The following is a 24,896-nucleotide window of genomic DNA, read 5'->3' on the forward strand; positions in this document are numbered from 1 at the left end:
AGTGACCCGGAAGTGGAAGTGGGAGGAGGGGGAAGGAAGTGACCCGGAAGTGTACGGCGCGAGGGTCATTATGCCGCTACCCGTTCAAGTCTTTAATTTACAGGTATCGAGGAAGTTTCGGGGGGCGCTCTGGGGTTTCTTCAAGCGGCGCGTGCCTGTATGGCCAGTTGGGTAGCGCGCGTGGCGGGTGGGAAGGCTCCTGCTTGGTGACGGCCGAGGGTCGCGCTCCTCCGGCAGAAGAGCGCGCGTGTCATTCCCTGGGTGGCCAGCCCAGGCTGAATCCTTGAGGAAGGGTCGAAAGGGGATGAGCAGCACGAACGGGCCGGCTCGGACGCAGACTTAGGCCCGTTGTCTGGATTAGGGCGCCTGCGGCTACGGCCAAGCGAAGAGGCCCCTCAGCCTGCCCTGCAGTCACATGCATTTGGCTGTGCGTCCCCTGCCCCGTCCCCCTTTTGTAGGAACCGCTAGAGGGACCTCCGAGGGCACCAGTGCTGCGGCGTACCCTGGAATATCTGATTGGGGAAAGTAGCCGCTTCTGGTTTTCTATTATGCGGGTGGAAGCCGCACCGTGTCATGAGATTTAAAAGATTAAAAACACGTAGTCCTTGGAACGGAGTAGGTGTGCTTAGATTGGATGCTTCGTAAGATCTTTCAGTGTAAACTTCTAAGATGAAGAAATATTCCCCATCCTCTTCCCTATCAATTGTACACTAGGATTATAACATAATTTGGGAAAATGTGTTTCATTGAATGGTCTGTCCCCACATTGCTTCCCCACATCCTGATCTACGATTTTGATGGCTCAAAGGGTGCTGTAATATAATTACTTGAATAGCGGAAACCTGTTTCATCTCCTGACTATGAAATGCTCCCCTAGTCTTGGTTACAGATCTTGTATTTACCAGCAAACTCACATAATGAGAAAATAAGTACTACCACTAGAAAGTTGGAATAATGAGATAATGCTGCTGGTGTGTGTGTGTTTTAAAGTAAACTGGCTGTTTGGGGTGTGCCTCCCTAATTGTGCATTGGCCTCCAAAGAGTGGCAAGATCAAAATCAACAGAGACAACATGTCTGAAATATAGTATGTTCTCTTGTTCTGAGAGGTCTGGCTGCTGTAGCAGTGACAAAGCACCTTAAAGAGAAATAAGTAAGTAGGTTAGTACTCAAGAACCTGTGTCCCAAGCTGCAGCTCATGAGTCGCACTTTTCCTTTTCTAATTTAACTACATGTGGGTCTTCATTTAGGATAGGATTTGCATAAGGGCCAATGCTGTGACTACAACATACTTGATCCTATAGGGCATGGCTGTGGAACAGATTTTTGGTGCAAAGCCAAATTGCTACCCACTGGGCCTTCCGTGGGTTGGATGATGCTGGTGGGCGTGGCCATATGTACTTATGTCATCCCTCTACGCATTTTTAATTTCTCGGGCCCTCTCTCAGCCCAATGAAAGGAAGTTGGCCACCACTGGGAGGAGCAGTGTTGGCCAAGTTCTTGGCTTCATATGGCATGTATCATCCCCACTTGCCCTCTCATTGGGCTCAAGCTTCTGTGGGCTGGATGGGGAACCTCTGTGGGCTGGAGGTTCCCCATCTCTGCTATAGGGCATTCTCTAAAATGTATTTTATTATGAATCTTCAGCAGAAATATATGTGTATCTCTGCTAGCATGTAGCATTTTTTACTATCCCCCCTCCCCCCGAAGCTGGCCTTTTAAAGTTGAAGATTAGAACTTAAATGCAGATTTAACTTCAGACTGCAGAAGCATTAATTTCCTTTCTTTCCTTTAGCAGCCGCCGAGCTCTGTGTCAGGGCGAGGGCGTACAGAAAGTCAGGACAGGATGAGGGATAGTTCAGTTCCGAGCTCAGCTTCCTCGTCAGTGACAGATCTATACAACGCCCCCTGCAGCAGTAGGTCAGACCTCTTCCTCCCAGGTACATCTGGAGACTTCAGCCTGAGTGCCTGCTTATCAGCCTGCACCCTGCTCTATGAGGTATCTCAAAGGAGAAAGCACTCAAGGATGCCTGCGTGAGAATGACTTGAGTTTTACCGGCATTAAGGCATATTTGTTTAAAACAGTTCCTTTCTCTAAAATGGATACATCTCTTTCAAATGACAAGGGATTTTGCATCGTGTTCTTGAGCACCTAGTTAATATACCTGTGGCCTGCTGCCTATGAGCAGATAGGTGGGTTGGTAGACCAGGGAGTGGGATTAAATTGTAATAAATAATAAAATATAATAAAGCAAAGCCATCAACAGATTAATTAAAACAGCAGCAGGATCAATCGGTCACATTAAAGCCAAGAAAACAACAAGAATTCTACTTGGCATCTAAAGGCAGCATGAGTGAATGGTCATGGGGAAAGGGTTGGAAAATGAGGTGCCACCACGGAGAAGGCCCTCTCCCTAGAAGGAAGCCACCCACCCACCTCAACTCAGAAAGTGGAGGCACCCAGAAATGGGCTTCCATTCAAGACCTAAACAATCAGGCTGGTTCAAATGGGAACAAGCAGTCCTTCAGATGAGTAATCTGTTTTGTATTTGAGTTCCAACATCAGTCTTGTTCATTATAAGGGTTTTTTAATTCTATGTTAAATTCTCCTTAAATTCTTTGTCCAGAGGCTCCCAAATTTCCATGAAAGGCATGTCAGTAGTAAGGCATGTGTTTTGAATGCAGAAGGTCCTGGGTTCAGGCCCTGGGTTCTCCAGGTGAAAGATCTTAGGCAGCAGGCCTGGCTCTGAAACCATGGAGAACTAATACTAGTCAGAGTAGACCAGGAGTGGGGAACCTGTGCCATCCAGATGTTCTTGGACTCCAACCCCGTCAACCCCAGCCAGTGGTCAGGGATGATGATGGAAGTTGTAGTCCTGAGGGCCACAGGTTACACACCCCTTCAGTACTGGGATAGATGAACCAATTGTCTGACATTGTTAAGGTAATGTCATATGTTCGTATCCATTCTGCAACTTTTAACATGCAAAATTGGGCAAATTTGTAGAAGTCAACTTGTCTCTTTCCTTCCCAGTCCATATTTGGCATGGGGTCAATGGAAAAAAATGACAAGGATCTGGGAGCTATGGAGAGAGCTGTGAACCTAGGAATGGTTCAGGCATTTACTCGTAACCAGACAACTTCTAGCATCTGAAAATTCTAGCGCAGGGATGGGGAGTATGTATTGGACTGCAGCTTCCATCATCCCTTACCGTTGGTTATGCTGACTCGGGGTAATGGATGTTGCCATCCAACAACACATTCCCTATCCCTGCTCTAGTAGATAATTCCCTGCCTCCTTAGTTTCCTCTGAAACTATAAGCCTTATGCCAGAAGGTTAAAAATATTAAGTTGAGATGGAGAAACATTTCAGATTTAGCAGCATTATTTTACCCATATACATATCTAGGTTTTGTGATAGGGTGTAAAATGATTGATCTTTCTTTGGACCAGGGGGTTTCAGCCTTTCTTCTTTCAGGGCACCCTTTCTGCATCAAAACAGCTGCCACAGAACTTCTGTGTGTTGCAGAGGATTCTGAGTTATGTACTAGGGTGCATACATGGGTACAAACTACATGTTACACATAATGCATGTAATTAAGCTGTGTATATGTGTATTTTAAATGAAAAGCAGTCTTGGAAGCTTGCAATTTTGAACAGAGGAGAGGCTGGGGTACTGAACTCTTTCATGTCCATCTTTCTCTTTTTGCTGTGAGTTGCTTTCGCCCCAGCTGCCTTTCCCCCCTGCACACTTCCAGATTTGTGTCTACAAGGGGAGTTATGTATTTAGAACCCTAAAGGGAGAAAAGCAGCTGGGGAGGGAAGGCAGTTTTATGGAGGGTGGGGTGGGAATGACCAGAAGCTAAAGACTTAAGCACCCCTTCTCCTCCCAAAGCTGCTTTTCATTTAAAAAAATCCTGTCAGGGCTTCATTATATACACAGCTGGCTGGGGGATGCTGGGAGTTGTAGTCCAACTCACCTGGAGGGTGCCAGATTGGGGAGGGCTGCTTTAGATCAAGGTTTTGCCAAACACAAGACAAGAGATGACATTTGAGACTTCTGTTCTAAGTAGCATCAGGGCCAGTCCTACACCAAATTACACCCAGGCAAGGAGCACCATTTGTTCAACTTCTGAATGCCACCATCATATTGCATTGCAGCCCATTTCATGACTTGGATGCATGATTTGCACACATGATTTATCCCTGTCATATAAGATGATAAATATGCAGGCTAGGAACTGTGAATCCATGTTTATTCATGCCACATGAACTTAGTATTGTTTGTTCCAGTTGTTAAGTGAGTCATTGAGTAGATGGTCCATGATGGGGTGGGGGATACTCACCCATCCTGTCTTGCCAGGCCCAGCACATGGATCACCTGCCCCTACATTTGGCTTTGATCAGGATGACAAATTTTGGCAGCAAAAGACATGTATTTCCCTAAGTCACTCTATGAAGATTCACTTGCGCATAATGTCTTAAGATATATCACTGACTTCTTCAGCCATGTCAGTGGTGGTACTGTAGAGATGTACATATATTTGATTTTGACATAAAAATCTCCAAACACCTTGGTGCCAAATATACTTAAGAAACTGCCTGTGCCCCATTATGGCTTAAATCCAACATTGCCTAGTGGATGTCTGCCACTGCAGCAGGACGTTCTCCCTTTGTCCTTCCCCATACAGCCCTCCACACTGCCCAAAGGTCTGCTCTGGAGGGTTTCCCAGGCCTCTGGACCAGATTTTGAGAGCGCAAGGCTGGGAGGGGGAATTGCCCTGCCTCCCAGTTCTGTTGACAGAACTACTTGCATCTGCAGAATGACACCATTTACAGCCGAGGGTCTTTTAAGTTTGATCAATGTTGCTTCCACACTCATTGATTGGCAAACAAGAGCATGTATTGTGCGGGGTTTGTGGTTCTGCAGAATTGGAGAACACCTGATTCGGTAAACCAAAACATCTTTCTTGGGCTGGCTTTTGAGAGTCGACATTTGCACATTGGGGGTGGGTGGTGGTGGTGGTGATTAGTGGATTTAATATTCTTTTCAGCTATTTTATTGAATTTTACTGACCGTTAATTTAATTTTAAGAGCCATTCTACATTTTTTAGTATATTGATACCTGCTCCGGGCCTTCAGGATGGGGTGGGCTTTATAAACACCTAAGTATAAACCTGGGTGAATGAACTGTGAAGCAAGAGAGGTACCCCCTTTTTTGTTTTGCTAAATCCCATTTACTTTTATCCCAAACGTCAACCTGTTCCATTGACCTTGATCCTTGAAAATGAACATGTCATTATGTCAGGACTTTGTAGAAATAGATGAATTTTGAATGATAAGGTGTAACCGTGCTTGTCTTTGGATCTTCCTTTTGTTTCTGTGATTTCTGCTGTTTGGAAAACCATCCAAACGTCTGTGCTTTCCACCATGAAAAGCTGTTCAAAGCAGGGCAATCTATGGAGTGAATGAAGGATGTGACGTGGGAGCTGTATTCCTTGCAAGTCTACATCCAGTAATAGATGTGAAAGGCCCATGCTTCCATTTCTAGCCATGTTGTATCTGCTGATGCATGAGAACCTCTTTCCCATGGGGCTGGGAAGGAGCCTTCTAGCTTCTGTTTCACACTAACACTGTTGTTTCAGGGTGCGGTGGAGCCCATGCAGATTGATGTAGACCCGCAAGAAGATCAGCAAAATGCACCTGATATCAACTATGTGGTGGAGAACCCGACTCTGGTACGTGCTAGAGGGCAGCAATGGCAACCAAAGCTGGGCTGTTCAGAATTACCTGCTGAAAACATAGATTCTGCATCTGTCATCAAGCAAACATTACGTATTATGTATTATTTTATTTGCCGCTTTTGCCAACCACATGTTTATCTGTGTATTATGCATTGCTTGCCAGATTTCTGCCTTGCCTATCTAGGCTGTAAAAATGAGTTCAGGTAGTGCAGCAAGGGGACTACATGAGATATTGGGGAAATGTTGGTATTTCCAGAGAATGTGGCATATGGGGGCTGGACAAAATTGGATTCCAACTACCAGAAACCCTTCCCAGACTACTTATTAGAAGCAGCCCACATTTTTTCTTCTCTTTATAGCCACCAGCATTTGAATTACACCCTTCTCTTGCTGTTTTTTAAAGTAACACATTTAGGCAGTGCTTTTGAATGTTCCAAGTGCTTCACATTATCTTATTATGGTTATTTATCTATTTGTTACATTTATATCCTGCCTTTTCTCCAAGAAGCTCAAGGCAGCATACATGATCCTCCTCCGCTCCATTTTTTTCTCACAACAACCTTGTGAAGTAGGTCAGGCTGAGGTTAGTCAGTAAGTCACCCAGTGAGCTTCATGGCCAAGTGGGACTGGAACTTGAGTCTCCTGAGTTCCGCTCTAACACTCTAATCGCTGTACCACACTGGTCAGTATTATCATATTGCAGATGAGAGAGTTGAGGTTGAGAGATGATGACTTACTTAAGGCTACCTTGTGAGTTCATGGCAGAGGTAAGATTTGAACTGAGGACTTCTGGAGTCCTAGCCAGTACACTATACCAGTTGATACTTTAACAGTTCTGAAGAGGCCATTTAGTCCTGTGCTAGAAAGCCGTGCTGGCAGTGGAATGCTCAGAGTTGTGGGTCATGTTCATGTCTAAGCATGCAAGGATTGTGCCCTTAGTTAATTACTTATTAGAAATGTCCTGCCTTTCTACCAAGGTCCACAAGGCGGCTTGTGTATGTAGCGGGTTTAGTGCCACCCCATTTTCTAACTCCTGACCCTCTCCTGTCCTGCTCTCAGAACATATGGATGCTTATCTGTCCTTTCCTCAGTTGATCTTGAAACAAAACAGCTGTGCAGCAGGTTCTGCACAGAATGAGGGGTGAAAGGAGAATAAATGACCTTTTCACCATTGGCTCCAACTCTTGTTATTGCAGCACCCCACGGAGCTGGCTGATGACCAGTGTTTGTACATGAATTTCATGCACAGTCCGCCCTATTGTGAAACAGTGCATCCCCATGGTACCTGTATACCCAAATTCTTGCTTTTTCTAAGCCTCTATCCTTGAGGATATCATTATGATATGATTTTCCCTTGCGGATCCTCTTGTTTCCAAGGCCAAGACAGGCACAAATTCCCAGTACTGAGGAGGTCTACTCTGTATCTGTTAGTAAGGGGGAACCACTTGAACCTGAATATAAACTTGTGCCAAATTGGTCACAGTTGTTACTTTTTCTTTTTTTGGATGAAATAGTATCATGTCAACCAATACATGAATTTGCAGAGAAAGAGAAGAGTTGGTCAGTCTATATCCCATCTCTGTCAGTTTTGCATGTATTTGATCATAAGGCCATTCCGTCCAGTTTCGGCATCGCTCTGCAGATTGTTTTTTTAAACCACATGAAAATGCACAGTTTGGGGGTATGCAACTTTCTCTAACATACGGATCTTGTATGCATCTTTCCCTAATATATTGAGTTTTGTACACAACGTTTGAGCCTGGAACTGCATCACAAAAAATGGAAAAGCTAGGCCTGAGGGATAACTGTATTCCAGTTAGTATATTAATCTGGGAACTGCAAATTAAGTCGCTTGTTTGTGCACAGTTCCCTGCCCTGCAGATTAAATGACAAAAATAAGATTTAAAAACTTAGGTCATAGTCATAAAATGGCAGAATCCATTAGGAATGGTTCCTACCTATTGTAAGAGGCAGGAACGAAAGAGCAGACATCCCCCCTGGGAACTGTATATTTCTTCTCTTGTCATTGGACTTAACTGCAAGCAGAAGCAGCTTGATATTTAGGGCACTCCACTCCACTGTAAGTGACATCTCTCTCCGCTGGGGCATTCAGGATCTGGAGCAGTATGCAGCAAGTTACAGCGGCCTGATGAGGATCGAGCGGCTGCAGTTCATTGCTGACCACTGCCCACAGCTGCGAGTGGAAGCCCTCAAGATGGCCCTCTCATTTGTCCAAAGAACATTCAATGTTGATGTTTATGAAGAAATTCACCGGAAATTGACTGAAGCCACCAGGTACTAAGATGGATAAGGGGCTCAGAGGGCATAACACTGAAAAGGAAACCTCTGGTTTGTGGGAGCCTCCATACGGCCCAAGTGACTCTGCATAGAACGTAGTCCTCTTGAACTGCATCTGCCTATAATTTCAGTTGTTAGCCTTCCTTAATGTCTTGCAAATCAATACGTGCACCCCATCTAAACAAAAGAGGGAGCTTTCTTTTTGTTTTCTTTTTTTCTGACACTGTCCATAGTTGAAAATGTCTGTGAAAAAAAAGTGGGGTGGAGGAGGAGCAATTCAGCCAAAAGTTGAACTTAGTGTAGTTATAACACTCCAGTCAGCTTCTAATCTTCCTGGTTCTTCCATTATCATCTTGGGATATCATCCTTACATCACATACATACTGCTGTTCCTTAGCTGAAATTAGTGATGAAGCAAGGTGGTCCCACTCCCCACTCCTCCTCCTCCTCCTCCAGTTGCTCTACTATGTACTCATCAGTTACTGTGGCCACAACCCTATATATACTTATCTTGGAGTCAGTCCCGTTATACTCAGTGGAATTTATTTCTGAGTAGACATGCAAGGATTACACTATGTAACTTCTGTTGCCTTGCCTTTTATTGTGTCCACGTGACCTATGCCATTTGATAATAATAAGCGTAATGTGGTGCAGTTGCTGCTATACTACACCTCTAGTATATCTTCCTACCTTGTCATTAAGCCATCAGGTTATAAATGTGATGGGCCTCCCCTGTTTCTTTAGTAACAGGACCGTGTGTTTATGGAATTGTATTAATCGGCTCTTTTTTACTTTTTTGAATCGAAAGTATTTTCATTGACCAGAAGATCAACATCTTCTGAAACCAGCAGGATTACACACTGTCCTCTTCCATTCTTAAAACTTACTGCTATAGATATCAGTTGATTATGTGTTACTCACACACACTTGCTGTCTGTCTACTGCTTTCTTTTCAGAGAATTACAAAACACACCTGATGCTGTCCCAGATGGAGGGATGGAGCCCCCTCCTCTAGACACAGCATGGGTTGAAGCGACACGCAAAAAAGCTCTTCTCAAGCTGGAAAAGCTCGACACAGATCTAAAGAACTATAAAGGGAATTCAATCAAGGAAAGCATCAGGTGATGTGCAGTGAGATCAGCTGCAACAAAAATGTCCAGATTCAACAATAACAAATGTTAAAGTCTATTTCAGAATAACATTGTGCATTTGCAAGGTGCCTCCTGAAATTATTGTGTGGGTTTGCACACACTTAAAAAACCCCCACTTTTGCTGGGATGCATCATTCACACCGTTCAGTGGTAGAATGTACCATGCAGTACACCTGTTGAGAAATCCAGCTTCAGCTCATGGACTCTTCTATGTGGAAATTTTGCACAGGCAGCCTATTCAGGCAAAAAGATTTCCACATGTCTGCACCCACAGAACCATTCCAGAATCCACCTTGCGGATGTCAAATGTTTGTCTGGATTGTTTCCCCCTCACTCCCCAAACCCAGATCTTGCAACTCAAATGAATTGTGCTCTTTCAGCGAGTTGTATAAATTCCTTCTACTCTGATCATTTCTATAGAAGCTGCGTTACATTATTATTGTGGTGGGCTTGTGAATATTTTGCAACAAAGTGAATGTGTGGAAGGAGTGATGGATCTCCTTTGGGAGCAAAGGACAGAGGGCTTTGTAGCAAGAGAGCATTGGGAGAAACCTTTCTAAATCTGCTCAACAAAAGAGAGTGCGGAATCTCTGGAAATAGGTGCTGCATCCTCGTTCTGCAGCTTGCCAAAATCTATGGAAATGTCTGTCTTCTGAGTATCTGTGAGCCCAGAACAAGAACATACTTTCACCAAAGCATGTTATCCAGCAGCTGGACTTGTTGGATGAGGGTTGGGCAATGGTTTTGTTTTGGGCTTTGGCATGTTTATTTATTCATTCATTTTGCCACCACCCTGTCCCTTCTTTCTAGGAGAGGCCATGATGACCTGGGAGATCACTATCTGGATTGTGGGGACCTCAGCAATGCCCTCAAATGTTATTCACGAGCCCGCGATTACTGCACCAGTGCAAAGCATGTTATTAACATGTGCCTCAATGTTATCAAGGTAAAGAGCAGTATGTGTCAGTGGTCATTTTTGCGGGGCAAGGAGGAAATGAGGACAGACACCAGTGGAATTTTGTTGTTGACCAAGACACGTTTTTATTCCAACACATAACCAACATTATGAAACTCCTCATTTTCTCTCCCGCTGCCGCCCGCAAAACATACAGCCTGATGATCCATCAACAAAATTTCTAGGGGTCCCAACGAGCTGTTAATTGCTGGCTAGGACAACCCCGCAGGACACATCTCCTTGTTCAGAGCTGCCTCTGTTACAGAGGCACAGAATGGCCTGCAGGTGGCACCTTTACTCTTACTTCACTCCTGCTATAGTGCTGAGGTGTTTCTGCTTCTTTCCTTGCAGGTCAGTGTTTATCTTCAGAATTGGTCCCACGTCCTGAGCTATGTGAGCAAGGCAGAATCCACACCAGAAATTGCAGAGGTAGTACGCTTTTTACTACACGTTTAGGTCTGTGCCTTTTATTTTGTTTTGTTTATTATAGATGGATCTCAGCCTTCTTCCAGGGAGCTCAGGACAGCGTAGAAGGTTCCCCTCATTTTAGCGTCACAACAGTCCTGTGAGGTAGATTAGGTTGAGAGAGTGTGACTGGTCCAAGGTCATCCAGTGAGCATCACAGCTGAGTGGGGATTTGAACCCGAGTAACTGCTAAACTACATGGGCTCTCAGTATGTCCTCAGGTGCCCTGAATTGATGTCCTGAGACTATAAAGGGTTAAATCTTATGACATGTGAGCAGACTTCTGTTTGCTCTTCTCCCCCGTGCACCCCCCAAATCTGCTTCTGCGGGTCCTCCCACCCTCCGGAGCAGATTTGGGGCATATGGAGGGGCTGCAGGTGGGAGGGGAAAACCGTTTCGCTGGCAAACACCCCCTACTCTCCATGTCTGACCTACCTCAGTGCCTCCAGATGTTAATTCTTTGCCTCGGAGGAGGACTGTGAGAACAAACTACTTGATACTGAATTTCAAGGTAGTGGCAGGGTTCAGATGTCCCCCTAGTTAAATAGAGCAGAGACCCGGTTTCCTCCTCATTCTGCTTGGAGATGGGTTGTGCACTTGTTCCCTCTTTTGAGCCTTGAGCAAACCCATCTGCCTGTTCAGATGAGCAGCTTGGGCTATCCTGGGGGCCCAGGAGATTGCACAGCACAAGTGTTTCCTCAGGCATGTTTAAGGGAAGGAATTAGCTAAGAAGCTGCTTCTCATTTGCTGATTCTCTGCCTCCCCCCCCCCTTCAGCAAAGAGGAGAACGTGACAGCCAGACACAGGCAATCCTCACCAAATTGAAATGTGCTGCAGGTGAGTGAGCAATTAACTTGCTTTGTGGATAGAGTATTTACCCCTGTGCTAGTCTGAACTTGCTGTGTGCAAGCAGTGCACTATACAGGCACAATCATCCTTCTTCCTCGCCTCTCCAATTTTCTACCCCAGGGTTATGCAGGGCCAAGACCCAAGGGTAGCCACTGCAGTTTTAGTTCCCCCTTCCCTAGAACTGTGGATAGTTCTGGAGCTACTCCCCATGTTTTCTGTATGACCCTAGCATTATGTCTCTCCCAACTCATGCCCTTAGTGTCCTGGACAAAAGACTAACTAAGTCTGGTTCCTAGGCTTGGCTGAACTAGCTGCCCGGAAATACAAGCAGGCGGCAAAGTGCTTCCTGTTGGCTTCGTTTGATCACTGTGACTTCCCTGAGGTAAGGGTGAGGAAGAGATGTGAACATGGCAAGTTGTGGGGTTGGAATGAGGGAGAATGGCAGATGTGATCCCAGGTGTGGCCTGTCCCAAGTTGGCCCTGTTTTAGGGAACATCTGTGTCCTCCCTTGGTTTTCTTGGGTGTCTTGAGGACCAGCTTTTCCTTGGGTATATGAACCAGGAGAATGGCTCACACCACCTAGCTCTCCTTTGGGCTACAACTGTAGCTATGCTGGAAGTGCTACTTTTCAGAGGCTCCCTCTTCTCTCTCTTTCTAGCTGCTCTCTCCTAGCAATGTGGCTGTATACGGTGGCCTGTGTGCACTGGCCACCTTTGACCGTCAGGAACTGCAGCGTAACGTCATCTCCAGCAGGTGAGTGGTTTGTATGACCTTGAGTGCTTTGCTCTGTTAGTATCCTATATCTCCATTGCAGGCTGTGTGTGTGTGTGTGTGTGTGTGTGGTGGGGGTGGAGACTTTGAAGAGACAAATGGCAGGAAAGGAAGAGATTAAGCAGCCTCTCTGTTGCCATTAGTCTTCTGCTTCCAATTTCAGTCTCCTGTGGCTGCTTTTCTTTAAAAAAAGAAAAGAAAAAGTGCCACGACAGAGACTCATAGAACTGCGCAGCCCCAAGTCAGGCCTGACATGCCTTCCCACACAGCCAAGATTCAGCAGAATCTATTGGCTCTGTTGGCACTAAGGGTTCTCAGTCACCATAAAAATGGACAGTCCAGTCCACTGGCATGCTCGCAGGGGAGAGCAATCCTAGCCTATTTGAAGGGGGTTTAGGAAAAAGCTGACTTCAGACTCTGACTCCTGCTGTATCTGCAGCTCCTTCAAACTTTTCTTGGAGCTGGAACCGCAGGTCCGTGACATCATTTTCAAGTTCTATGAATCCAAATATGCCTCGTGTCTCAAAATGCTGGATGAAATGAAGGTAGGTCTTGGGGATTTGAGCATTCCCTGTGTGTTTTGAGAAGGGCCTGCAGCAGCATTTGTATTGGTTGGCTTAATTAGGGACGTACAGGTTGTGTAAAATCCGTTCCATCTGTGTTTCACCGATTGTCAAGGCGCCTTTCGTTCTGTCGTCCGCCCATTGCTGGAATCGGATTTTTTTTTTTAGTTTCCGAATTCGTACAAATTCAGACATGCAAATATGGGGAAATTTCTCCCAAATGTGCATTTTCACACTTTAGCTTATGGGGCAAGTGCACATTTTTGGGTGTTCTGTAAGTTTTTGTGTATTTTTCTACAACAAAATTTGCGCAAAATTTGGGAAAGTTAGAAAAATGGTCCACAAGGCCACGGAATCCACCCAACAGGGGGAAAGCCAGTCTGGTGCAGAATCCATGGGTCGGATTCATGACCATCCAAACTCATTGGTTCTGCTGTGGATTTCTCTGACATCCCTAGGGTTAATAGCCCTTTCCTGCCTGGCAAGTGTACTCTTGGAGTGGAAGCATAAAATACGCAGCTGTGAGGAAGGGACTGAGTGAGTGACTTCAGTTGTAATGCCAAACCATAATGGTGCCACATGACTGAGCCTAGATTGCAAGTGCTGGATTCGTGTGCTCCATCCTCTGTTTGCACATTCCACTTAAATAGTTGCTTCCTGGTTTGAGGCAAACTGTACTTTCCCATTACATCCATAATGGCACATTATGGTTTGCTCTTCCCTGTAAATTAGGACCACATTTAGGTTTACAATCCTGATTTGAGCTTCTTCATATAATGGCAACCCATGATTTGGCATTACTTCCGAACTGAGCCAGTGTGTTCACCTCCTCTAGTAGCAGCCTCATTGCAAACTACTCAGACTGAAAAATAAAAAAAGAGGAATATTTAAAACCGCGTGCCTGCATTAATGCAGAAAGGAAGGGAAGGGGATAAATGCTGCTGGAGGGGAAAGCTCTGTGCATGTCGGCTTACTTGCTGGTCTAAAATTACATTATGTTGATAGTGAATTCAGTCCTATTAATGAGTTTCTTCTCTGCTTTCCCTTTGTTTCCCTGTCAAAAACTCCCTTTGGCTGTTCCATTGAGACTGTTGCTTGTTCAGAAATTGCCAAAGGAGAGTGGCAGGATTTACCGTCCCCCTTCTCAGTGCTAGCTGGATTAAGCTTCTCCTGGGTTAATAGCAGAGTAAGCGTAAATATTCTGTAGCTTCTCCTGGGAGATGGAATATTGCTATAGCAACTAGAGAAAATGAGGCAGGCCTAAAGAAAATGAGGCACTGCCTTCGTAATTTTAACTAGCTAGATGTAATGTGTACCTTCCATTGGTACTGATATTTTGCTGACTCCACAGATTGTTGTCTCTTGCTGTGTCAGGGGGCATGGGGTCAAGGTCTGGGGAGAGTGTTCAGTGTGAATTCTTCCTGATAATCCTTATTCTGCACAGGATAATCTGCTACTGGATATGTACCTGGCGCCTCATGTGAGAACCCTTTACACCCAGATCCGAAATCGAGCTCTCATCCAGGTAACTGCCATCCGCTTAAGTGGTGGGATTCTCTCCTTCTGCCCTTCAGTGAACACCGTGCAAAGAGTTATTAATGGACACTTTCCTTTTTTCTACACTTCTTTCTCATTCCTAGTATTTCAGCCCGTATGTGTCAGCAGACATGCGCAAGATGGCCACTGCATTCAACACCACAGTGGCAGCCCTGGAGGATGAGCTCACCCAACTAATCCTAGAGGGACTGATTAATGCCAGAATAGACTCTCACAGCAAGGTGAGTATCAGTCGCACCCAAGCTAATGTTTCTGGCTGCTGCTGAAAGCGAACGGCTTACTAGGGGTAAAGTGCGAAATGCTTCACACATTCCTGCTGCTGCAGTGCTGTAAGGCAATATTAAAATCTAAATGCCATATCAAAAGAAGCCAGTGCTGTATCAAAATAAAGCCTGCATTGTGCACCAGACAGGCCTAGATTGAATACTCTGATTGAAAGCCCAGTTGCCATAAAGTTTAGAATAGTTTGGCAGGGATTGGAATGGTTTGGCACTGAGGAGCAGTTGGTTGGAGTTTGTAAGTTTGTGGGAAAGAGCTATGCAGAATGCACAAGCTACGCTTCCCTGTCATCAGAAGCCCCGTCCAAATTCCCTTTTGGCTTCTGAGCCTTCAGCAGGCATTGGTCCCACTATTTCATTTCCCTACACAAACTCTGGAAACTTCCTTTTTTTAGAATGTAAAGGTTTGGAGTCCCATATTCACATTCTGTTTTACAAAGGCCCTCCTCAGGGTCCTGTCTTCCAGCCATTCTTTTGCTGCTGTGTTCACCTGTGGTGAACCTCGGGTGCTTGCATGGCTGCTGTCCCAAATGATGCCATAAGCCGCTCAAATGTTTCTGGGTCTCTCCAGCAACTTTCTAATTACTTTGTAGATTTTATATGCACGGGATGTTGACCAGCGCAGTACCACCTTTGAAAAGTCCTTGCTGATGGGGAAGGAGTTCCAGCGTCGCGCCAAAGCTATGATCCTAAGAGCCGCTGTCTTGCGCAATCAGATCCATGTGAAGGTCAGCAAAGTGGCTCTGAATCTGGGGCAGGGGTTTGCGACTTAATAGATTAGTTGATGAGCTGGGGGTACTGGGGGAAGAAGGCTTGTGGTAAATATCAGTGAGAGCATTGTGGCCAAGCTGTTAGGTGCCACCACCACCAGTTGTTCACCTTAATGACCTGAATAGCTTTACTTAGCCTATAATTATTTCCAGGCCACGAGCAGGTTAGGTAGATGTTTCGGGGGGCGGGGGGCGTTAAGTATCTGGTTGCTTCAGTACAAACCCAGCAATTCCTGGAGCAGCTGCAACGTTGAAGGTCAAGATGAGCATAGCCAAAATGCAGGTCCACAAGGAAACTGCAGGCTGCTGCAGGAGGACGCACGTGTACCTCGCTCATCCATGTGCTGACTGAGTGCCCCAAAGCATTCAGTTCTGCAACAGCTTCCTGATTCTTCATGAGAGTGTGAGAGATGTGCTAGGCTTCGGCTGCCAGTGTTCTTTGCTAAGGAGAAAATGAGGGCTATTTAATTGCCGATTCCCACCCCCTGCTTCTGAGGCAGGGAAATGCTCCTCCTTTCCCTGATTATTCCGACAGGGTTGGGTGACCGTAGTTGGTATTAATCTGGCCTGGGTTTTCCTCCCTTTGCCTGCTGCCATGGCAACTTGTGGGTTGGGTGAGAGGGTCTCTGTCCAGCTCACTGGGCCTGTGGTGTCTTTTTTCTCTTGTTGCAGTCTCCTCCAAGAGAAGGAAGCCAAGGTGAACTCACTCCAGCAAACAGCCAGTCCCGGATGAGCACCAACATGTGAAGCTCTCTTAATTCGTCAAAAGACTCTTCCTCCCCACCACACCCAGGGCCATGTGTATCATCCAGCGTCCACACCACCAACTGTCCCTTGGTGCCTTCTCAGACTCTCTAGGTGTGGGAGGGGCCGGACTGTCGGGGGCATGCCTTTAGAGTCTGATGATTCCTTTTAGAACAGAAACTTCCATTAGATGCAACACTTCAAGAATATGCGAGCATGTGAGTGCTGGGTGCATCTTGTCCCTTCCCCAGAGTATTTTACAAACAGAGGCTTATCTTGGCTTCCTTCAGCTGCCAACAGAGCTTTGCAGTTTCCATTCAGTAAAAGATATATAGCATGAATTTGGAGGGACAAGTGTGTTCCTATAGAACTTCTCATTCACACAAACCCATGGTCTTAGACCCGGAGATTTCCTCTTGAGCAGCACCAAAAGGAAACCTGGCATCATTTCTATTCACTCACCACAAGGCTTGTGTTTGCATTTACCCTGGGTCAGCTCCATGTCAATCTGTTCTTCCCATTTTAAAAGCCCGGCTTGTTCTCGCATCCCCTGGCCTGATTTTGGCTGTTGTTTTTGATGTTCCTCATCCAGATTTACTGCTGTAGTGTGTGGTGGCTTTCTAGCTGCCTTGGGCACCAACAAAGGGGGTAAAATGGCAGTGGCTCCAACTCCATCTGGACAGGACCTTGCCCGGTGGCCTCCACTCCTGGTACCTCTTTTTATTTATCCTTTACAAAGAAGGGGTTGTGATCACAGGTCAGACTCGGATTGTGTTATGAACATAGTTTAAATGTTTGAATATGCCGCAGTTACTTCCATTTGGAGTTCATTCATTGGGGTTCACCCCAGGGACAAAGTTAACAAATTTGGACCTAGCCCTTGACAACTCAGTAGACTTCCTACAGACACTGTTAATGCTATTTAGTTTAAAACAAAGTTCTCACCTATGCATTAAAAGCATAATTGTAAAGATAATTGCAGATTTGAGCATTGGTTGTTTGTTTCCCCCTTCTCTAGACTTGGAAACAAGACAATACTCTAACACAGATGTCTGAGGAAATGAGAGGTACATGAAGTGTGCAGTTGCAGAAACTGCGGTAAATTAAGGCATGGCTGAATTGCAGCCCTTTCAGATGGTATTGAATGTGTCTTTTCCTTAACTGGGTTTGATGTTAGAAGCTGACCCTGCAGTCTTTGACCAGGCAGTATGAAGATTAGGTAATTGTCATAGAAAAGTATCATATTTATAAAAAAAAATGGAAGAGAATCAATGACACAGATCTATTTACGTGGCCCATATTTATTCTGTTTGCTTCACTGGGGTTTTGCAGAAGTTGTTTGTATGAGATAGAAGGAGGTAAAAGAAGTTTAATTTATTAAAATATTTCTAAAGTCCTGTTCAGCCATATGGATACCAGCGTAACCAATAAGCCATACAAAACAGAAACCAGCAAGAATGACCAGAATCCTAGTCACACTAGGATATATAATAAAACAATAAGGAACATCAACATAATAACGTAATTGAAAAGCAGCTAAAACTAGAACAGCTTAACAGGCATACCTAAATTAAAATGCCTGGACCTAGTAAAAATGTTTTGACTTGGCACTAAAAAGGTGGTAGTGTTGGCACCAGTTGTACTTCCGTAGTCCTGGCTCCCTCTTGAAACAATCCCACCCATACATTCCTTAATTGCTGAGTCATTGATGAATGCTATTACAGTAATTTTATAAATTTTGGTTTTCAATGAGGAGGACTAGAAATTTGGTTTTGTGTTCTTTTTAAATGAAAGCTGAGATTATCAGAATCTGTCCTGCGTAATTCACAAAGCCCTGCAGGCAGTCTAGAAAAGGCTGTTCAATATTCAGAGAAATAGGCTGCCTCAATCAAATTAACTTAAAACACCCTTGCTGATTATTGGAACTCTAAGCAAGGAAAATGACGCAGAAAGGAGAAATTCCCATTGAGTTTGAAAGGCTGACATACTCCATAATGTATTCCCTAACCCTGATCAAATTAAGATAAGGAATCCACACCACTCACAATTTTTAGTGATCATAGATTCTGTTCTTTATCATATGGGTTGGGAGTTGAAATACTCTGATTTGGTATAGTTATGAAGGAGTTTGATCAACAATGATGTACAAGGAGGGCTAGATTAAGGGGGAGGCCTTCCACAACTGAGGTACCTTTTCATCAACAGTGAAAGCTCAGCCTGGACAAGGGGACCATGCGGCTGGCCACATCTATCGTGTCTCCATTGAAAATAGTTTCAGAGGAGGAGGAAGTGACTAGTGGTCATTGAGAAAACCTGGATTTTTCCTCAACCCCTACCTACAGTCTTGTGAAAACCAAACATTCAGTGAAGAGAGCCCATTAACAGGGGGGAAATGTTGGTAGTCTCTGGTTGAAGGGGACTGTTGCTGCTGTTTACAGTATGAATTCTGGAAAAACTAAATCCCAGCCATTGAACTGTAGAGCTTCTAGACAAAGTGTAGGTAATATATTCATTGCTGAGGCTCACACTGGAAGTAAACTGGAGGCTGCAGCTATTCTACATATTTGGAGTTGTTAGCATGCCAAATGTCAGATTACACTCAATGGCCATGCTGCACTTCAGCTGTAGTCTTCATACTCTGAAGTTGTTGCCTTCAATGGATAAGCAGCTGTTTTAAGGACAACATTTTGACATATTAATGAAAATGGGTCTTGAGCCCTTAAGCACTTTTTGCCACTACGTTATCACGTCCCTGCAGTGATCATGACTACAAGCGTGGACAGGTTTGTTCTAAATGAAAACCAGAGCTCTTGGGACATGAATGACAAGTGTGTCAGTCTGTGTGTGGCCTACTTGCATTCTAAATACGCAATACGTGTGTAGCACCACCTGAAGGTGAGAGGCTAGAATTCTCTCCTACCTTGAACTTCTGCAGACCATGTGCTACACCTCAAATGGAAAGTAAAAGTGGATGAGTAGAAATGCTTGTATGACTGATGTTTTCCCTAGCTGCACTGAAAGGGACTGTCGTGAATGGTTCCAGTCATGTGGGAAGGACGTTATTGCATTTCTGACCTTAAGCTCATGTGTGCATTTAAAAGTGTTGCGCTTCTTGGCCAGTTGTTAGCATGGTGCACTGCTTTAAAGCCCACTGCTTAAAGGAAGAATAATTGGCAAATATAGGGGAACTCAGCCTTAATAAGTCGGGAACATCATGTTACTGACTTACTTATTGCTACACCGGCATTCATCCTCCTAAGGCCTCCCACAGCAGCTTAAAATAAAATAAAACAGCAATACACTTCCAACTTGAGCAACTCTGGAAATTCCTGTCTCTGACATCATATTGGAAAGATCAAAAGTGCATTTAAGCTTTGTATTACGTTGCATTGTTTACTATGCTGCCCATTTTATAAATGATCGAGAAAGGGTCTGGTCTGGTGACAGCCTAATTCTATGTGTGTTTATTCCAGGAGTAAGTCCTACTGAGATTAATGGGGTTCCTATGTAAGTGTGCATAAGGTTATAACTTCAAAACAAATAATTGTGTCTAGTGGCATTTATCTGGGTTCCAGTTGATGTCACCAAGCAGTTCATGAGGGAGCCACAGTGGTGATTGCACAGTAATTCCCAGTACATAAAGCTGTCAAAATCTGTGAGGGAAATGGGCAATGTAAATGAAATTACCACTGCTGTCACTTGTGAAATAGAGCCTATACTTGAAAGCAGCCTAAAACAGTATTGCCTGATGGTGAAACTGTTTCCTTAATCCACCCAGTCCTTGCGTGCCATATTAATATATATTGCCACAGAAAAGTATATTCTTCACTTGCCCCCTCACAGACAGTCAAAAAACAATGGATGAGAAATTCCCTCAGAGAGTAAATGCAAACAGGATGTTTTCCACACATAGTTTAATTTTTAGGTTTGGACTGGAAGAGCTGGGCAATTCTGATTTAAAATGTAAGTGGTTCAGTTTGCAGCCTTTATTAAATACAAAAACATCTAAAACAGTTTCTTGGAAAAAAGAAATATAAACTCATAGTCCAGTTTCAGATGATCACAGGGGAGAAAGAAGCCATCGTGGCTTCTGCCCCCATACATGCCACCCGTGTATGCCCATTGTTTACATAATTACCCACACTGCAGCATGGGTTGGTGTGTCGTCCGGACCCGGCACACAACGGAGGGTGTCTTTGTACCCACCCTACAACGCATGACTGGCAGTAGGGGTTATAGGGTGGGTACAGAGCCGCCACCACGCACCGGATTCGGACAACATGCCAACCTGCACTGCAGCATGGGCACTTATGTAAATGGGCATGTGCGGGGGCAGGGGGAGAACCCGTGATGGGTTCTTTTCCCTCCACAATTGTCCGAACAGGCTCACAGTTTATAGTTATAGGGACCTGTAAAAGTTGCCAATTCAACATTTTTAAATGGAAGAATGCTATGTTATGTGATCTGCTTTGTTAAATGCAGACATCCCCCAAGACTGACATTCGCAGCTTCCACCCAGACTCTGTGAATTCCAACTTTAAGCTGAAGAGGTTCTCTTTTGCTCAGGCAGGGGCACAGGATACACCCTATGATGGTGGAAAAGGCAGGAGAGTCCAGCCAGTGACAATGTACCTGTTCCAATGTGCTGTTGGAGCGAGACTAGGGCTGGAGGTCGAGCCCTTGCAGTCTTGCTCTTTCCCTTGTACCAGCATCGCACAGGGGGATGACTGCTGGAGGTGGGTTTTCCCTTTGCAAACAGAGGGAAGACTCTGTTTGACTTCAGTCTGCCCTAGGCCTATTCTATTGGGGCTGAGGCTGGTGCTTTGCTTCAGTGAGTCTTTGCATGCCAAGGCTGGGTTCACCCTTGGCAGGAAGACTGTCTTTTGGTGATGACAACACTGAACAGGAGAGTGGCATTGAGAGCAGCAGCACTGGCAAGAGAAAGGCAAGAGAAGAGAAGCATTGATTAAAGCTGACATGGCTCTACCCACCCACCCTTGCCCCTTACTCTCCATTCTTTTGGCATACATAGCCGCCTTAGGCCACTAGAGTTTGGGCCTCCGCTGGCTATTAAGGCCACCAGAGCCATTTTAAGAGGCTGCTGTTGATGCCACTCTAGGTACTTTTTAGGTATTGAAGAAATGCTGGCTTCCTGTCTTGGCCCTGAATTGGAGCCCAGATACCCACACCCCAGGGGTGGGAGAGTGTATCACCAGGTAAGTCCTAATCAGCAAGCTTGCATTGATCCACCCATTTTGGTTCTACCTGATTAACCAGCTATGGTTTTGGCAACTCATCAGCTCAGATGTAAGAATTCATTGGTTATGTTAATTGCCTCTGGCTTCAGCTGTTAATCGGCTCTGTTGATGGCATTGATCAGTTCTTGTTTGAATATTTCTATCAGCCAACACTCCTCCCAGAAAGTAACCAGAATGGCAACCCACCTTGCTGGTAAACATGCTGAAGTTACATCAAGTGACTTTACCCCTCTTTTCAAGTCCAAGCTTTAGGACCAGTGGCAAGAGGTGGGGGAAGACCTGACTGACAATAAGCTTCTTAAGTTGAACCCAGTGCTTCAACTGTGGTGAAATGCATCACTAAAAAAGGGAAGAAGGAAGTTGTCCTGGTTCAGAAAAGGATTTGCACATGGAGTCCTCGCCCATTAGTGCCTATTTGAGGGTGGGGGAAGTTCCACCTATGCGCAAACCTCCTCCTCACTGGAACATTAACATGTCTTGCTGAGGTATCCCTGATTTTCAAGTGTGTGTTAGGCCTTTACATACTTGGTTCCCTGCTCCAAACCTATCCTCAGTTCTGGGTGACAGTGTTGATCTACAAGCTTGATTCAGGTTTCTAAGCTCTGTTGGCTGGTTGTTCTCCCTAAGACTGGATTACTGGGAACAAGTTGCTGCTGAAAGAAGTCTGCATTTGCAGCAAGGTTGGTGTGTGGCATGATACGGCCTAGCTGCCTCTGTCATAAACTATTCCTACCTACCCCGATCTCTGCATGTCTCCACTGGGTGTGTGTAGTACTTCGGAAAGCCCCAGGGGAGTTTAAATTGATAAATAATCCTTCCTACCCAAAAAGCTCTTCAGTAAATGTCATTGACCCTGTGTTGTGTTCCATGTGCTATGCTGCTTTTGACCTGGCACTACAGTTGGTGAGGGCCTGTGGCAACAGCACACTTATGGCTAAGTACAACTTTCAATCCTCTTTCCAATACACTTCAGGGACTTCAGAGTTTTGGGCATGAGGTTCCAGGGAGTTATTACTTGGATAAGGCCATGCCAATTAACTTTTCCATTGTGTTGCTTTCTATAACTAGCACCTTCTTTAAATGGCTGATTAACAACGGGGCTAGGCTGGTAATAAATGAATGACATTATTGTGATGTTTGGGGGTGTGGTGGTGGTGGTTATTTTGTTAAATTTATATTTTTTCTTTGCACCAAATGGAGCCCAAGGTAGCTAACAGTAAGAAAACAAAAGAAAATATGAAATAACAAAAACATAAAAACAAGTCAGGTAAAACATATCAGTAAAACTGATAAACCCAACCACCAGCTAAACCAATTGCAGCATATTTACAATGGTACAAGTCAGCTTTTGAGGCCAAATGCCTCTCTAAATAAAAAATGACTTTGCTTGCCCACAGAAGATAATCAGAGTTGGGGTGGATGGCCCTCCCTTGGCAAGGAGTAGTACTGTGGCCAGGTGTCCTACTTTCCAGGGGACAGTCTTCTATTTGAAGGTGTCCTCTATTTGATAGGCTGTCCAGCCTGGTTTGAAGTCAAAGAACCATAAGGAGGGAGAGCCCACGGGCCTTGAAGTTGCCCATCAACAGTTAGCAGCTGGAAAGCAGACACACAGGTCACCTCATCAGTTTTTTCCACTATGGTGAGATGTATTGTATTTCTGTTTAAATTATAGTTATTGCTAAATTTGCACATATACCTATAGAGTGATAAGGCTAGTTAGACCTAGCAAAACTAAAGGCCTACCTGCAGGGCTAACATGTTTTCCAGTGTACCATGGGCAGTGGCACTGCAGATGCTCTGTGTCACCTCTAGGCTGAGAGATTCTGTTCTTTGGTGGTTGGTACCAACCTGCATCTAGACCCCATCCTTGGGGAACCGTGGGCTCTTGGCAGCAATATATAATGTGTGGTGTGTTAAAGTCACTAGGCTGAACTGCTCAGTCCCTCTTTGTGGCCACATCTTGAAGCCTTCAGGAAGTGGCCTTCCCCAACCTGGTGTCCTTGGATTTCAACTCCCACCAGCATGGGCAATGGCTGGGAATGCTGGGAGTTGTAGTCCAAAACATCCAGAGGGCACCAGGCTGGGGAAGGCTCTTCTGGAGTGCCTATCTTCCCTATTTAGTCTGAGATCACAACCATTCTGCTGGCAGCCATCACTTTTATTCAGTAAAGCCAATGGCTTCCCTGACCCATTTCCAAAAAGCCTTCGAAAAGTTCGAAGGTTTGGGGAAGGCTGTTCCTAGGGTTTGGGAATGGCAGCAATGCCTGAACATTTGAGCTGCTGGAGTATCTTTACAGCATCTATAGTTGGCTCATCAGCCTACATGGCTTCAATATGTAGAGCAGCTTTCACTCCTTCTTTGGGCCCCTAAGTGTTAGCAGTCTAGTAGCAGGTTCTGAAATCAGACAGGACATTGCACTTGTAGGGCCTGCAGTTAAGAGGGAAGAACCTTAGCCTGACAGTGCAGCATACCAAGCTGAACATCTCCTGCACCTGGCTTTTGCCTGTTGTGGTTGCTATCCACTTATACAGCTTGCATGCCCTGGCCCCCAGGACTCCCTTGTTTATCCTTCAGGGTGCCCTCCCCTCCTTCCTGGTAGCAGATTTGTGCTGTCTTTTATCAAGGTTTAGCAACCCTTAATCTGTTCTAGAGGGAATTCTGAGCTCGCTCCTTTAGGATCAGCACAGCCCTGCAGGCTGTGGTATGGTGGACCCATGATGGCAAGCTCATAGCCCTGTTCTACTTTTGTTTCATGCGTAGAATGCATGCATGGTGGGGCGCCATGGCCACTGCTTCCATCCCCTCTGAATCGGGTGGGCAACTTCAGGCCCTCCTGCTGTTGATGAACTATGGCTCCCATCAGCCCTTGCCATTGGCTATGCCAGCAAGGGCTGATGGGAGTTGCAGTCAAACAACATTTGGAGGGCCACAAGTTGCCCATCCCTGCTCAAGGTTCAGCATAAGGTGAGAATGAGTTCTTTGTGCTTACACAAAGCTGTTTGGGACCCGTACAGATAACCAGGGCACCTGGTATGTGCAGGGTCCCCAATTACAAGAACGGTTGCATGAACATCAGTATTCGAGGCCATTCTTACCTTATACTGAATGCGCAGAGGTTGGGGGCAAGGACAGCAGGCACAATCCCACTCCCATTCCATGCATGCCTGCTCCCGGTCTTGGAATTCATGGCGTCTGGAACGCCAGACATCCTGCTGATGCAGCTATATAAGAATGATCCATGGGAGCAGTATAGCATCAACACCCTGTGTGAAGCTTACAAGGCCTTTGAATGATGCCTGGCACATGCTCTCAAAGGCTTGAGGTTAGATCTTGGAGCACCTTGGCCTTCGTTTTGGTGGTGGAGCCATGCAGGCTCTTGAGCTGTTTGCCTCCCATGGTCCTTTGCTGCAGGCAGGGACCCAGTCTTTGGGGTGGGCGGGTTTTGTTACTCCATATTAACCCTTGGAAGGCATCTCCCTAAGAGGCTCAGAGG

The 24,896-nt window shown here is 45.3% G+C and overlaps 1 protein-coding gene across 3 annotated transcripts in view; it reads left to right on the top strand.

The window, feature by feature from the left end:
- The window catches only part of GPS1 (G protein pathway suppressor 1), a 34,055-nt gene extending 16,164 nt beyond the window's left edge, over positions 1-17,891 (top strand). The window contains exons 1-15 of one of the 3 annotated variants that reach the window (XM_084837868.1): positions 41-103; positions 1,794-1,997; positions 5,645-5,737; positions 7,857-8,038; positions 8,998-9,162; positions 10,003-10,138; positions 10,499-10,576; positions 11,389-11,449; positions 11,758-11,843; positions 12,120-12,214; positions 12,672-12,777; positions 14,240-14,320; positions 14,436-14,573; positions 15,224-15,358; positions 16,073-17,541. In XM_084837868.1, coding sequence (XP_084693994.1) covers positions 71-103; positions 1,794-1,997; positions 5,645-5,737; positions 7,857-8,038; positions 8,998-9,162; positions 10,003-10,138; positions 10,499-10,576; positions 11,389-11,449; positions 11,758-11,843; positions 12,120-12,214; positions 12,672-12,777; positions 14,240-14,320; positions 14,436-14,573; positions 15,224-15,358; positions 16,073-16,147 — 1,668 coding nt within the window. In that variant the 5' untranslated portion in view covers positions 41-70 and the 3' untranslated portion in view covers positions 16,148-17,541. Of the gene's footprint in view, positions 1-40; positions 104-1,793; positions 1,998-5,644; positions 5,738-7,856; positions 8,039-8,997; positions 9,163-10,002; positions 10,139-10,498; positions 10,577-11,388; positions 11,450-11,757; positions 11,844-12,119; positions 12,215-12,671; positions 12,778-14,239; positions 14,321-14,435; positions 14,574-15,223; positions 15,359-16,072 lie in introns of those variants that run through there. The other 2 variants (XM_084837869.1, XM_084837871.1) reach the window with 2 other exon arrangements.
- Positions 17,892-24,896: the final 7,005 nt, after the last annotated feature.

This window comes from Heloderma suspectum, chromosome 2, assembly GCF_057233095.1.
Source record: "Heloderma suspectum isolate Gila_16-S chromosome 2, 16-S_ref, whole genome shotgun sequence".
Taxonomy (NCBI): domain Eukaryota; kingdom Metazoa; phylum Chordata; class Lepidosauria; order Squamata; family Helodermatidae; genus Heloderma; species Heloderma suspectum.